General features: G+C 40.3%; 1 protein-coding gene across 1 annotated transcript in view; it reads right to left on the bottom strand.

The window, feature by feature from the left end:
- Positions 1 to 16,351, bottom strand: part of SYCP2L (synaptonemal complex protein 2 like) — a 96,400-nt gene that overhangs the window by 64,248 nt on the left and 15,801 nt on the right. The window contains exons 7-14 of the mRNA XM_074397114.1: positions 13,973 to 14,058; positions 13,771 to 13,859; positions 11,032 to 11,066; positions 9,392 to 9,534; positions 6,784 to 6,836; positions 5,822 to 5,867; positions 3,778 to 3,870; positions 3,616 to 3,676 (exon numbers count right to left, since the gene is read on the bottom strand). Of these exons, the coding sequence (XP_074253215.1) occupies positions 3,616 to 3,676; positions 3,778 to 3,870; positions 5,822 to 5,867; positions 6,784 to 6,836; positions 9,392 to 9,534; positions 11,032 to 11,066; positions 13,771 to 13,859; positions 13,973 to 14,058 (606 nt within the window). The remainder of the gene's footprint in view (positions 1 to 3,615; positions 3,677 to 3,777; positions 3,871 to 5,821; positions 5,868 to 6,783; positions 6,837 to 9,391; positions 9,535 to 11,031; positions 11,067 to 13,770; positions 13,860 to 13,972; positions 14,059 to 16,351) is intronic.

Here is a 16,351-nt window from a genome sequence, read left to right as displayed (position 1 = left end):
GCTTACTGCAACCTCTGCCTCCCAAATAGCCGGGACTACAGTCATGAGCCACCGTGCTCATGACTCTATTTTCTGTATTTTTAGTACAGATAAGGTTTCACCATGTTGGCCAGGCTGATCTTGAGCTCCTGAGCTTAGGTGATCTGCCCACCTCAACGTCCCAAAGTGCTGGGATTACAGGCGTGAGCCACTGAGTGTGGCCTAGAAAACTGAAATTACATATCAAGCACTCTCTCAGACCATAGTGGAATAAAACTTGAAATCAACTCCAAAAGGAACCTTCAAATCCATGCAAATACACGGAAATTAAATAATTTCCTCCTGCATCAACATTGGATCAATAATGAAATAAAGATGAAAATTCAAAAATTCTTTTAACTGAGTAACAACAGTGACACAACCTATCAAAATCTCTGGGATACAGAAAAGGCAATACTATGAGAAAGTTCATAGCCCTAAACATCTACATCAAAAAGTCTGAAACAGCACAGACAATCTAAAGTCACACCTCAAAGAACTAGAGAAACAAGAAAAAAACCAAACTCAAACCCAGTAGAAGAAATAACCAACATCAGAGCAGAACTAGATGAAATTGAAACAAAACAATAAAAAAGATAAATGAAACAAAAAGGTGGTTCTTTAAAAAGATAAATAAAATTAATAGACCATTAGCAAGACTAACCAAGAAGAGAAGAGAGAAAATCCAAATAACCTCACTAAGAAATGAGACAGGAGATATTACAACTGACACCACAGAAATACAAAAGGTCATTCAAGGCTTCTATGAACACCATTACACACACAAACTAGAGAACCTAGAGGAGATGGATAAATTCCTAGAAAGATACAACCCTCCTAGCTTAAATCATGAAGAATTAGATAACCTGAATAGACCAATAACAAGCAGAGAGATTGAAAAGGTAATTAAAATATTACCAACACAAAAAAGTCCAGGACCAGGCTAATTCACAGCTGAATTCTACCGGACATTCAAAGAAGAATTGGTACCAATCCTACTGACACTATTCCACAAGGTAGAGAAAAAGGGAACCCTCCCTAAATCATTCTATGAAGCCAGCATCACCCTAATACCAAAAGCAGGAAGGGACATAACCAAAAAAGAAAACTATAGACCAATATCCCTGATGAACATAGATGCTAAAATTCTTAACAAAATACTAGCTAACTGAATCCAACAACATATCAAAAAAATAATCCACCATCAGCAGGTGGGTTATATACCAGGGATGCAGGAATGGTTTAATATATGCAAGTCAATAAATGTGATACACCACATCAACAGAATTAAAAACAAAAAATCACATGATCATCTCAATAGATGCAGAAAAAGCATTCAACAAAATCTAGCATCCTTTATGATTAAAACTCTCAGCAAAATCGACATAGAAGGAACATACCTAATGAAATAAAAGCCATCTGTGACAAACCCACAGCCAAGATAATACTGAATGGGGAAAGTTGAAAGCATTCCCTCTGAGAACTGGAATAAGACAAGGATGCCCACCCTCACCACTACTCTTCAACACAGTACTGGAAGTCCCAGCCAGAGCAATCAGAAAAGAGAAAGAAATAAGGGGCATCCGGATCCATAAAGAGGAAGTCAAACTGTCTCTGTGTGCTGATATGATTGTATACCAGAAAACCCTAAAGATTCCTCCAGACAGCTCCTTAAACTTATAAAAGAATTCGGCAAAGTTTCTGGATACAAAATTAATGTACACACATTAGTAGCTCTTCTACATATCAATAGCAACCAGGTTGAGAAGCAAATCAAGAATGTAACCCCTTTTATAATGGCTGAAAAGCAAACAAACAAAAAAACAAAAAAGACTTAGGGTTATACCTAACCAAGGAGGTAAAAGACCTCTACAAGGAAAACTACAAAAACACTGCTGAAATAAATCATAGATGACATAAACAAATGGAAATACATCCCATGCTCATGAATGGGTAGAATAAATACTGTGAAAATGACCATACTGCCGAAAGCAATCTACAAATATATCACAATTCCCATCAAAACAGCACTATCATTCTTCACAGAATTAGAATCCCAAAATTCATAAAACCAAAAAAGAGCCCGTATAGCCAAAGCAAGACTAAGCAAAAAGAATACATCTGGAGGCATCACAATACCTGATTTAAACTATACTTTAAGGTCATAGTCACCAAAGCAGCATGGTACTGTTATAAAAATAGGCACATAGACCAATGGAACAGAATAGAGTACCCAGAAATAAACCCAAATACATATAGCCAATTGATCTTCGACAAAGCAAACAAAAACATAAAGGGGGGAAAAGACACCCTTTTCAACAAATGGTGCTGGGATCATTGGCAAGCCACATGTAGGAGAATGAAACTGGATCCTCATCTCTCACCTTATATGAAAATTAAGATGGATTATGAACTTAAATCTAAAACCAAAACTATAAAAATTCTAGAAATAATATTGGAAAACTCCATGTAGACACTGGCTTAGGAAAGGATTTCATGACCAAACACCCAAAAGCAAATGCCACAAAAACAAAGATAAATAGCTGGGACTTAATTTAAACTAAAGGATCTTTTGCATGGCAAAAGGAGCAGTCAGCAGAGTAAACGGACAACTCACAGAGTGGGAGAAAATCTTCACAATCTATACATCTGACAAAAGACTAATATCCAGAATCTATAATAAACTCAAACAATTCATCAAGAAAAAAAAATCTCATCAAAAAGTGGGCTAAGGACATGAATGGACAATTCTCAAAATAAATACAAATGGCCAACAAGCATTAAAAAAAAATGCTTCAAGAGATCGAGACCATCCTGGTCAACATGGTGAAACCCCGTCACTACTAAAAATACAAAAAATTAGCTGGGCATGGTAGCGCGTGCCTGTAATCCCAGCTACTTAGGAGGCTGAGGCAGGAGAATTGCCTGAACCGAGGAGGCAGAGGTTGCGGTGAGCCGAGATCGCGCCATTGCACTCCAGCCTGGGTAACAAGAGCGAAACTCCGTCTCAAAAAAAAAAAAAAAAAAAAATGCTCAACATCACTAATGATCACGGAAATGCAAATAAAAATCTCTGATTTGCAAAGCCCTTGATCCTAACCACTAGTTACAAAAGAGTCTGGCAATCCATCTCCATAGAGAGGGCGGGCACCTTCATTTCCTGAGAGCCATGTCCCTTCTTGCTAGATGTCTTCCTTACTGTCCACGGTTTACTACCTGTTTTTCCAGGTTTATCAAGAGAGGAACCTAGAGTGATGTGTTCTCCTCTCCCCATCAGACTCTTTTCAAACCAAACCACCACTTTGGGGAAAAGCATTGTTTACTGATTGCTGGATCATATGGTAGTTCTACTTTTAATTTTATGAGGATCTATAAACATTTTAAAAAACAAGAAAACTAGACAAGTAATTTAATCCCAAGGTCACAACGCACAGAAGTCACAATCCTGTGACAGGGTGCCTCCTATCATACCATACAGCCTTCCTACCTCAAGGCATAATCAAAATATGCCCTAGAATTAACTAAACACACACACTGCAAATACAACAGAAACAATACTTGGAACTGGACGTGAGTTGTTTACATGTATCATATTACCTATTATGCCGAAATTCATCACTGCTTCCTTCGGAAGTCTCACTGAGTCCCATAGAGCTTCCTTGGGAAAATAAATAAGTAAAATTCATGAACTCAAAACACATACTTACATAAAAATGATCTCTGAAGGCTTAGCTCTAACCAGGAATCGAGCATCATTACCTCAGCATTGTCTATATAAAAAGTGACACTCTGACTTCCTAGGTTGAAGTCGATCCAAAATTTCTCTAAGCTTTCATCCTCTGGTTTTCTCATCTGTAAGAGATCATTTCAGCATGAATTATACTCTCAAAAATCATGCTAAAGGGTCAGATAAACATTATTCCCTTAAAAATAGAATTTGTGCTTTTCCTGGAACAGTATTATCCTAACATTACAGGCCCTCTCTTTATTGACTGACTCCTTCATGCAAAACGGAATAATCTCAATTTTATAGAACTCAGCCATTTCTGCTCACCTCTCCAAAAATCCCACTATCCATAGCATATTTAATAGATATTTAAATGTGTCACATGATTCTATCCACGCAATTTCTTTTCCAGTGAAAATTACAGAGAAAACAGTTCTATGTTGAATCAGTAACAATCCACACTATATACGGATGGAAACTTCTAGAGAAGGAGATACTGTGACCAAACATGAGTGATTTGCCGTCTACCTTCCATCCATTAGAGTAAAGCTAAGACTTGAAGACTTCAAATTTCCTTCATTTTAATTATTATGAAATAAATATATTTACGGTTAAAACAGAGGGAAAAAATCTAACAGTATGGTATTTATAAAAACAGTAGGCTGGGCACGGTGGCTCAAGCCTGTAATCCCAGCACTGTGGGAGGCCGAGGCAGGTGGATCACAAGGTCAGGAGATCGAGACCATCCTGGTCAACATGGTGAAACCCCATCTCTACTTAAAATAAAAAAAATTAGCTGGGCATGGTGGCACGTGCCAGCTACTCAGGAGGCTGAGGCAGGAGAATCGCCTGAACCCAGGAGGCGGAGGTTGCAGTGAGCGGAGATTGCGCCATTGCACTCCAGCCTGGGTAGCAAGAGCGAAACTCCGCCTAAAAAAAAAACAAAAACCAAAACAGTAAACATCTTCTCTACCCCTCAGCCTTTCATAGGCACCATTAACAATGCCTTTGTTTCCTCCCAGATGTTTTCTAGACATATATCAAGAAATATATATAAAGATATTATTTCCCAACAATAGATAAAACACTAGACTTGCTTTTCTACAACCTGATTTTCCAATAAGTTGTACTTCTTGGACATCTTTCCTTTGCATTGTATATGTCTATCTTTTAATAGCTACAGAGGTGAATGAGGACTTTCACCCACAATACATGTTCCTGGAAGCCAGTGTGAGGGTCAGTGTAAGGGCCCTAATGAAAGTGGATGGAAATTTGGATGTCACAGAAAGAAAGAAAACCAAGCAGAGAGCAGAATCCTCAGACAACCAGAGGGAAAATACACAGAATTAAGACACAGGAATCAGCCTACCACAATCAGTTCTAGAGAGAATTGTACTGTAGCCAGGAATTGACAGCTTAGCTCAGAGAGGCCAAGAAGCGGACTCTGGACTCAAAGCAATGATGAAAGAGGACATTCTGAAGACAGGGTCCAGGAAACCCAAACAAAGTCAAGGTTCCAAGACCTATAAATATTTTAGCCTGAAACTGAGATACTGTAGGATGAGGCTCTTTTATATGAAGGACCTTTTTCCTCTAGAAACCAAATTGTGGGGGTGGGAGAAGACACTGGCCAACCTTGGAGTATAAAGTGCAAGGTAGAGTGAGCTAGAGAGAAAGGAAAGTGGCCTCGAGTGTTACAAATAAGAGGGAAAGGCATAAACTAGAAGGAAAGCAGCAAGGAAATCATCCTTTTTACCCCAGTCTAGGCAGGAATTATGTCACCCATGAATAGGGAAAATGAGGCAGGCTTCCTGTAACTGTCCTCATGTATACAGTACAGACCCTCAAATTCCTTTTTCCAGTAGTAATAGTAAAGCCCTTAAACTTACTGGTAATGCGTTCTGGTTAGGGTACGGTATGATCAGTTTGAGAACTGAGGTCACTAGAAGGAAAAGTTAGCATCCTTTTTAAAATGCCCTTTGGAGTTATGAGAGTAGAAGTCTAACCTAACCATATAACCTAACCTAACCACTGGTTTCACTGCACCCTCAGGATCTCCAAAAGAGAGGAACATACCTCATGCTCATCAGCAAAGGCCGCAATACACGGAAATGAATACACCCTGCAAAATATTTCACAATTAAAAAATAAAATATGGATGAACCTTAAACACATCTACAGATGTTCTGCAACAAGCACTTCTAACCAGAGTCTGCCATTAAGTCTCCTCCTACAGACTATGGTAACGGGTTTCAAGCCTGCAAATGGAGATCTACTATGGGTAGATTTCAAATCTCCATCTGGCAGTCAATAAGCCAAGTTTACTAGCACTGTATCTCAACCCAGTTACTCAGCCAGATTTCCAAACAAAAGGAGTGAATTTAGCAAATAGTGTCTGACCAAGGACTTAATTGTTCATGATACAACTACTTCCAGCAACCTCAAGTCAGAAATGGTTCTTCATAAAATCTATGGACTCTCTAAAGAATGTATTATTTTAAAATACCCCAAGTCACAAATATAATAAAACTGATAGAGTTTCTCTTTTTTTTTTTTTGAGATGGAGTCTTGTTCTGTCACCCAGGCTGCAGTGACGTGATCTCAGTCACTGCAACCTCTGCTTCCCGGGTTTAAGCCATTCTCCTGCCTCAGCCTCCTGAATAGCTGGGATTACAGGTGCTAATTTGTTTTGTTTTGGGGTTTTTTTGTATTGTTAGTAGAGATGGGGTTTCATCATGTTGGTCAGGCTGGTCTTGAACTCCTGACCTCGTGATCTGCCTGCCTCAGCCTCCTAAAGTGCTGGGATTACAGACGTGAGCCACCACTCCCGGCCGATAGAGATAATTTTTAAACACCCACCAACAAGCCACTAGGCAGAAAGGGTCTGATACTCTCAAGTTGCTACTCAAGGGACAACTGAGTATGCTCCGTAAATGACGTACCCAATATTCACTCCAAACAGACCCTAAACTGTTCTTTTAAAAGATTAGACCTTTTCAGAATACAGCTAGTCAATAATGCTCAAAGACACAACTTACCTTCTTTGGTCACCAAGTCTGTTGTTTAGGTGATTGAGAAAACGTCTACTGTCCTTCAAAGCAAATGATATACAATCTTTTATTTAAAAAAAATCAAGATGTCTTAGTTAATACAATCTTAGCATATAGAGGCCTGTGTTTGCTTCTAAATGTCCAGAATGCAGTCACATCAATGAGGTTTTACAAGGATTTGTTATTACATGTTAACAATACTTTATGCTACCAAGAGGAGGCTCCAGGATCATGTTTCCAGAAGAAACCTCTGCTCCCTGTAGCCATTAGATTTTCAGCTGAGGAATACACTCAGGTCTTCAAAAGATAAATGCCTGGTTATATTTCACTGGGTCAGAAGAGTAAGCAAGATAAATACATCTTACTGATGACCCAGGTTACAAGATTTGACCAACCCATTGGGCGCCTACCTCCCCAACACCTGCATAGCACAAACCAACCACAAACCTATAAAATTATCAACTTTGGGTTGATCTGGGTGTGTTATCTACTGCCAATTTTCCTTTTCGGGAGTTCTCTATACCATTCCCTTCTCTGTTCCCCTCCCTTCTCCTGGCATATGTTCTAAGAACAAAGACTATTATTAGAGTTCTAACCAACAGCTCTCAGGAAGAAATTTGTTACCCCAACATTCTAAAAACAAAGAGACACAGATCCAAGTTTTTGTTCCCTTTTGTTAGCAAGAATTGGCTGTTGGAGTCAGCATTCCTTATGCTCCTGATGTACCATTCAGTAGTAAAGAGACATCAGCAGTGTGAGCCTTTCATGTAAAAGCAATGGAATTGAGAATTTGATAGCTCTGGAGAAGGAAATGATTTTAGAAACAAGAAAAGTATACCTCTCTATTTTCTTTTTTTTTTTTTTTTTAATTTTATTATTATTTTTTTTTTACCTCTCTATTTTCATCAAATTTCCCTGCAAGTGAGAAATGAAAAACAGCAGAAAGGAAATTAACATGTGAATGCCTACAACAGTCCTGGACCTTTCAGTCTCCCTCATGGAGTCCTCATGACCTTGGGGTGGGCTTTAGTCCTACTTTACAGATGAGGTCACTCAGGCTTCACAAGTCAACTACCTTGTCAAAATGTGTACATCCCAACAAATTACAGAGGTTGAGCCTCAAACTCGAGGCTCAACCCCAGTCTGGAATAGCCCCAAAGCTCACAGTCTTTCCATTGCAATTATACAAAATATAATGGCTAAATAATTACTACATGCAGTATACGACAACAGGCTTAGAGTCTGAGGAAGTAGAAAGGTCCATGGTTAATAAAAATCCTGGATACATAGCAATTTTGACCAGAAAGGTTTTCTCAACATAAGTACTGTTATTAAGAATTTTGCCTTTTCCTACAACAGGCTAACCTTTTTTTGTTTTTTAGACAGAGTCTCGCTCTGTCACCCAGGCTGGCGTGCAATCGCACGATCTCGGCTCACTGCAACCTCTGCCTCCCGAGTTCAAGCAATTCTCCTGCCTCGGCCTCCTGAGTAGCTGGGATTACTGGCACGAGCCACCGCACCCGACTAATTTTCGTATTTTTAGTAGAGATGTGGTTTCACCACATGGCTAGGCTGGTCTCAAACTCCCGACATCCCGATCTACCTGCCTCAGCCTTCCAAAGTGCTGAGATTACTGGCAGGAGCCACTGCACCCGGCCCCTAACCCTCATTTTAAAAACTTTTTAAAAGAAGAGGGAAAATGTTTTAGCTATTTTAGGATGAAGGTGAATACACAACAAAGCCATAAGCTTTTTTTTTTTTTTTTTCCTTTGAGGCTTGAGGACACAATTACAAGAAGCCCAGGTTGCAGAGACGACACTGAAAAGTACTGTCTCTGAGCCAATGGCAGAGGCCAGATGGCTCAGATCACAACCACCCCATAATATTCCTCTGCCAGGCCATGTCCATCTCAGCCTCCTGCCATCACAGCAGCTGCCTCTGCAAGACAAAAATACCCTAATTTCTTCTTCAAGTCTCCCTATCCTTCAAGGTCCGTCGAAAACTGCTCACCCTTGCAAGACATCTTTTTTAACTGGATCCATCAAATTCACCTAGTTCTGTCTCCTAAAAAGAAGTCCTGTCCAGGGACTCATGCCTATAATTCCAGCACTTTGGGAGGCCAAGGTGGATGGATCGCCTGAGGTCAGGAGTTCGAGATCAGACTGGCCATCAAGGCTAAACCCGGTTTCTACTAAAAATAAAACATTAGCTACATATGGTGGCAGGCGCCTGTAATCCCAGCTACTCAGGAGGCTGAGGCAGGAGAATCACTTGAACCCAGGAGGCAGAGGTTGCAGTGAGCTGAGACTGCACCACTGTACTCCAGCCTGGGCAACAGAATAAGACTCTGTCTCAAAAAAAAAAAAAAAAAAAAAAAAAAAAAAGTCCTATCTGTATCCCCACATCTAGCTCACAAATACTCTGTTTATATTGCCTTCAAATTGTTTACCTTAAGTAGGAAACAAGAAGTTTAAGAATAGTAATGTAATCACACTTGAGCAAAAAATCCTCCCCTAAGCCCAACACACAGCAAAGTTCTGAAAGGTCGCTTAATAAATATTGGCTAAACAGAAATTTGCATGACCAGGAATCTCACCGTCTCAAATTCTCGACCCTTAATTTCTTTGAAAGCTTCAGCAATGACTTCATCATCAAACCATTTATGGACAAGGTCATCCCTTGAATTTTTAATTGTCAGTCTACACAGCGCTTCAGTTATAGCAACCTGCTGGTCATAATCTAGAGATTAAAAACATGGTAGATAGAAATAATTCTGGGCACAAAGCAAAAGAAAAAATGAGTTCCAGAGTTAGCACTTGCTCTAAGAAACCACCTGAGAAGCCTAGCATTATGTCTTAGAGGTATCCACAGCAAGATGCATCCTAGAGTAACTAGAAGCTGGTTTTTTTTTGTTTGTTTGTTTTTGTTTTTTTTAAGAGAGAGTGAGTCTCACTCTGTCACCCTGGATGGCAGTGGTAGCTGGAGTGCAGTGGCCCAATCTCAACTCTCTGCAACCTTTGCCTCCTGGGTTGAAGTGATTCTCCTGCCTCGGTCTCCCAAGAAGCTGGAATTACAGGCATGTGTCACTATGCCTGGCTAATTTTTATATTTTTAGTACAGACAGGGTTTTGCCATGTTGGTCAGGCTGGTCTTGAACTTCTGGGTTCAAGCAATCTGACCACCTCGGCCTCCCAAAGTGCTGAGATTAAAGGTGTGAGCAACCCCACCCAGCCACAATCATTTAAATTCAATATTTAAGAAATACAATAAAAATCTAAACAAGAGGTTGGCATATAACAATTTTTAAATAAATAATATTTATGGATGTTATATTTTAGATATATTAAAATAGTCATCCAAAGCAAATCATCCAACAGCCTTAAAAATGTTTCTACTGGCCAGGCACAGTGGCTCATGCCTGTAAAACCAGCACTTTGGGAGGCTGAGGCAGGTGGATCACCTGAGGTCAGGAGTTAGAGACCAGTCTAGCCAACATGGCGAAACCTCATCTCTACTAAAAATACAAAAATCATCCAGGCATCGTGGTGGGCACCTGTAATCCCAGCTACTTGGGAGGCTGAGGCAGGAGAATCGCTTGAACCCGGGAGGCAGAGGTTGCAGTGAGCCAAGACGGCACCATTGCATTCTAGCCTGGGCAACAAGAGCAAAACTCCGTCTCAAACAAACAAACAAAAAAGTTTCTACTACAAAACAAAATCCCAAAATAACTTGTAGTATTTCACAGCAAATAAACTAAAACTACATGTAGCAACACGTTTAAATTTTGCCACAGCCCAGTAGAATGGCATTTATAGGATGCTTTTAAAATCTGCCAAATAATAATGTACATCGTTTAGGGATCTACAGAGTAAAAGTAGAAAAACATGCTTGGGAACAAAAACAAATCTGAGTCCCAGAGAGGGAAATGATACGAGGAACATGGACACAGGGGACTTTATCCATGACACTGATTTTCTTTAATTTAAAAACAGACTTGAAGCTAATGTGCTAAAATGCTAAATTTTGCCAAAGCTGGCTGGTGAGTAAATGAGTATTCACCAATTATTCTTTACAGTTTTCAGCATGCTAAAATCTCTCAAAATAAATTTAGAATAAAACCTTAATTCCTATCTTCAATTTGACCATAATTTATTCCCCATAGTCCCAAGATGCTCATAAAAGCCCCAGTGTCCAATATTTAATATTCTAATATTTAAAATTCTGAATGTTTCTTACCACCCACAGTCAACAGTGTCCTTGCAAGGTCTTCCCTGAAACATTTAGATAAATCACATTTAACTGAAGTAAACATCAAGAGTAAAACTTCATTATACTAGCAGTAAACTTTAAAAGCAAAATATGTTTCTGAAACTATTTCAAATTTAGCATCAGAATTTCCTTAACGTCAATAATACATATTTATGAAAAAACCTTCTCAAGTTTATATATTAATGACCTAGGAGTTATTTTATAAGAAGCTAGAACTACTATACACACTCTGAGGTTCTGTTTTCCCTCTTGCAAAAGGAATTCAATCTGATGATCTCTGAGGGTTCATCAAATTAATTCTGGAGTTTTCTAATCACCTCACAACGTGTGAGGGCATACATCCTTTTACATAGTTTGATACATCCAGGAAATGATAGACAGTGATTCTTTCCTATGATCTACTTGATCTTATTTTAAAAACTAATTTGGAGATGTAATAGGATGAAGTTATTACATTATTGTAACTAATGCAGACTCCTGAATTGTATATTCACTTAGAATTTCACATAAATGCTAACAAGTGTGAAAGTGTGAGTCAATCTTTTTTTTTTTTTTTTTTTGAGACTGAGTCTGGTTCTGTCACCCAGGCTGGAGTACAATGGCATGCTCTCGACTCACTGCAACCTCTGCCTCCCAGGGTCAGGTGATTCTCCTGCCTCAGCCTCCTAAGTAGCTAGGATTACAGGCACCGGCCACCATACCCAGCTAATGTTTTGTATTTTTAATAGAGGTGGGGTTTCACCATATTGGTCAGTCTGGTCTCGAACTCAAGTGATCCACCCACCTTGGCCTCCCAAAGTGCTGAGATTACAGGCGTGAGTCACTATGCCTGGCTGAGCTGATCTTCTTTTAATGCCTGAAATAACTCCTATTTTAAAGAACAGATTTGTTGAGAAACCTTGTGATAGTTCAGTCTCTCATAAGGAGGAGATTGATTTGTTACTATTAAATAGAAGCCAGAAAACAGTACCATTGAGCAAAATTAATTCTGCTTAATTTTATGCTTGCAGGTTTTACCTTTGAAGTCCGGAACATTCCAGGCTTTCTAGATCACACAGACAATAAAGTAGAGTGTTCAAAGATTAGTTTGAAAACTTAGGAGAAAACATGAGATCAGCTGCTCTCTCAATCTAAATACACCACTAAGAGTAGTGATTTCAGTAATGTATTAAATAATAATTTGTTTAGGAAAAATGCAGTGTAAAAACTATATCTGGAAAAGACTAGAAGGACAAACACAATGGCAGTGAGTTCCATGCTCACCAATTACCCATTCAGGCCCTACACTGTGGCCACACACCACGTAAATATGTGCCACAATGATGTCCTCCATGCTGGCTCGTGGTTGGCGCAGCCACAGGTCCAGTTCCAACTTCAAAGCAGGGTGCTGGGTTTTGTTGTTTCTATGGTCACACATTACCACCTTACCTCCAAATCTCACATTCCAAGACCCATGCAACAGTTTAGGTCACCAAAATAAACAAAAAAAAATCTATCACTTGAAAAGCAATCAAAATTTGGCCGGGTGCAGTGGCTCACGCCTGTAATCCCAGCACTTCGGGAGGCCAAGGCAGGAAGTTCAAGACCAGACTGGTCAACATGGTAAAACCTCGTCTCTACTGAGAATACAAAATTAGCAGGGCATGGTGGTACATGCCTGTAATCCCAGCTACTCAGGAGGCTGAGGCAGGAAAACTGCTGGAACCTGGGAGGCAGAGATTGTAGTGAGCTGAGATCATGCCACTGCACTCCAGCCTGGGCAACAAGAGCAAAACTCCATCTCAAAAAAAAAAAAAAAAAAAAAGAAAAGAAAAGCAATAAAAATTTCATGCCCTATTAGTGCAGCTACTGGAAACCTTGGGGCACTTACTCTTTAGCAGATAATGTGCTAATCACTTTAAATGGATTGCTTGATTTAACCTTCACAGTAACTCTATCAAGTAGGTATTATTTTGACTCCATTTTACAGGCAAACGAACTGAGGTATGATTAAGTTAGGGCTGTGCTCCTAGACAACAGGTGAAAGTGGCAAAACTAGGATTTGAAGTCAAGCAGTTGGGCCAACGGTCTGCACTCTTAACATTCTCCCAAGACACTCTCATTTAGCTCACATTTACAATGAAAAAATATAGCCTGAGAAAGTACTGTGCCTCAAAACTTTGATGCAAAAAGAAACAAACAAACAAAATTCATAATATTAAAAAAGGAAAAATCAGCAGAGCGCGGTGGCTCATGCCTGTAATTCCAGCACTTTGAGAGGCCAAGGTAGGCGGATCAGGAGGTCTCGAGTTCGAGACCAGCCTAGCCAACATGGTGAAACCCCATCTCTACTAAAAATACAAAAATTAGCCAGGCACGGTGGCAGGCACCTGTAATCCCAGCTACCCGGGAGGCTGAGGCAAGAGAATTGGTTGAACCCAGGAGGCAGAGGTTGCAGCGAGCTGAAACTGCACCATTGCACTCCAGCCTGGACAACAGAGTGAGACTCCGTTTCAAAAAAAAGAAAAGGAAAAATCTAGCAACGTCTTCTTTTTACCTCAGCCCCTCTTTATCACCTAGCATAGTGCCTGACACGTAATAGGTGCACAAAGCATTTACCAAAGAGAGAAAGGGCATAATCAGGTCTAAAGAGAACCAAGATTGAAATCATACAATCATGAGGGATGTTACCCTTCCTACAGCACATACTTATATAAAGCCACTTACATAAGATGACACGTGCCTTCTGACAAAGGGAATTTTTTTCTCTCTTCCTGAGGTACAGCATGCAAAATGCAGTTAAAAGTCTTCAAGGCCTTTTTGGAATTGAATAGGCATTACATGGAGAAGGAACAAAACAGAGACCTATGTCCAATCTTCTCTAAGGTTTTCAGAGCTGCTGTTATCTGTTTTGTGATCTGCGACTCACCTCCTGTTGAATCAAATGATTTCCAGTCTTTTCTGTCACCAGGAATCCTAAGCTGAGTAGGAAGGAATCCAACATCTGAATTTTCCCTGAAAGTATAATTTCAAAGAATCAAACTTATGTTTCAAAGAGTAAGAAAATGACTCCCACACACGGTCACGGCTTTTGGTTGCTTGAGGATGTCCTTCTTGCTTTAATACAATGTAACTCACCTTGCAGCCTATGCCCTTACAATCCTGTTGCCTTCTGGTATTAAGGGTTGTAAGCATGTGCACACATGCATACACACCTTTTTTTTGGGGGGCGGGGGGGCGGGGATGGAGTCTTACTCTGTCCTCCAGGCCGGAGTGCAGTGGCATGATCTCTGCTCACTGCAACCTCCACCTCCCAGGTTCAAGCAGTTCTCCTGCCTCAGCCTCCTGAGTGGCTGGGACAGCAGGTGCATGCCACCATGCCCAGCTAATTTTTTGTATCTTTAGTAGAGATGGGTTTTCACCATGTTAGCCAGGATGGTCTCGATCTCCTACCTCGACACACATTTATTTTACATGGTTCTTGGTGACTTATTTTGAAATCAAATCTTACTTTTTCTCCGGAAAATTAATTCTTTGATACTTTTAGTACAGCAGACTTTCTCAACTTTGGCAATATTGACATTTCGAGACAGGTAATTCTTCTAAGAAGAACTTGAGAACTGCTGTCAAAATGCAGGGGGAAAAAATGAGTGAGGGAGAGATGCACACGAGGATAAAAACAAAGATGTGACAGATAATCTTACAAAGAGGGAAGAGAAAGTAGCTGTAATGGACTTCTTGGTGGCCCGCCCGCCATCCTTCCCCCCTCCTCTGTTACGGAGCAGTTATACTATTTGGGTGAGACCCATCAGTTCTAGGGGCAAGTCCTGACTGGCTTAAACTAGGCAGAGGCAGCCCATTTATCTTTTCATAGTGACTGGTTCATTTGGAGGTCAGGACATCCAATCAGAGGAAAGCTAGGTCTTTTGTTTTCTGGTTGAAGGAAGTGAACCTTTCTCCCCAAGATGTGAACCCGGAAGCACAAAGTTCTGGTTGCAACCACCAAGGGAAACCACCTTGAGAGCAAGGACTAGACTCTGAGAAAGCCAGAACTGAAAGAGACGGAGTGGAGCCACTCCATTTCCAAACTGCCCACCTCTGGACTTTTTAGTTCCTTGAGCCAGTAAATCGTCTTTATTATTTAAGCCTATTTGAACTAGATCTTCTGTTAAACATATCCAAAGCACTCTACCTCAGTAGCTGTCAGCTAGAGATGATTTTGCCCCACGGAGGACACTTCACAATGTCTGGAGATGTTTTTGGCTGTCATGACTTGGGGGTGAATGCTCTTGGCATCTAGAGGGTAGAGGCCAGGGATGCCGCCAAACACCCTCTGGTGTACAGGATAGCACCCATGACAAAGAATTACCTGGTTCAAGATGTCTATATTGCCAAAATAGAGGAACTCTGTTGTAATAAAAGTGTCAAAGAATGAATTTTCCTGAGCTAAAGTAAGATTTGGCTTCAAAACAAGTCACCAAGAACCATGTAAAATAAACATGCTTTCAACCCTTAATATTAGAAGATAATGCAACAGGATTGTAAGAGGCATAGCCTGCAGAGTGAGAGTGGCATTGTATAAAAGCCAGAAAGATATCTTCAAACGACGAAAAGCCCTGACCATGTCCCTCCCCACACCCTAATAATACTCTTACATTTAGTTAACACATTCAATTTGTTGTCTTATACAAAGAAAAAATAATTTTGATGTTAGTACTCGAGAGTGACTACCAGTAAAAGTAGGACATAAGCCATTCAAATCACGAGAGACAAACTGAAAGACAGTCATAATCCACGTAGCAGAACACAAACAAAAGAATCATAAAAAATCAAGATGACAATGTAAGTTTCAGAACACAAAGGGAGGAGTGGTTAATTTTGTCAATTGCAGAAGGAGGTGGGAAGAAATTCAGTAAAAAACATTTCTACTTTTGAGAGAGGGATTAGATATTAGCTTGGCAGAGCCTGGGCAGGAAAGACCCAAGACAACGGTCAAAGGCACATGTGAAAACCTGTCAGTTGCAGAGAGGTCAGCCCTGCTAAGGCGATCAGAGTGGGCTTTAAGCACAAATCTTCATTGCTATAGATGGGACTATAATTCATATGTTGGAGCCTTAACCCTCAATGTGATGGTGTTTGAGATGGGGCCTTTGGTAAGGGAAGTTTAGATAAGGTCGCAAGGATGAGATCCTCATGATGGGATGAGTGCCATTTTAAGAGGTCTGGCTTGGTCCTGGCATGGTGACTCATACCTGTAATCCCAGCACTTTGGGAGGCTGAGGTGGGTGGATCACCTGGGATCAGGAGT

The sequence above is a fragment of the Saimiri boliviensis genome, chromosome 4, assembly GCF_048565385.1.
Source record: "Saimiri boliviensis isolate mSaiBol1 chromosome 4, mSaiBol1.pri, whole genome shotgun sequence".
Lineage (NCBI taxonomy): Eukaryota > Metazoa > Chordata > Mammalia > Primates > Cebidae > Saimiri > Saimiri boliviensis.
The sequence above is the reverse complement of the archived record's forward strand: the minus strand, read 5'-3'. Positions and strand labels throughout refer to the sequence as shown.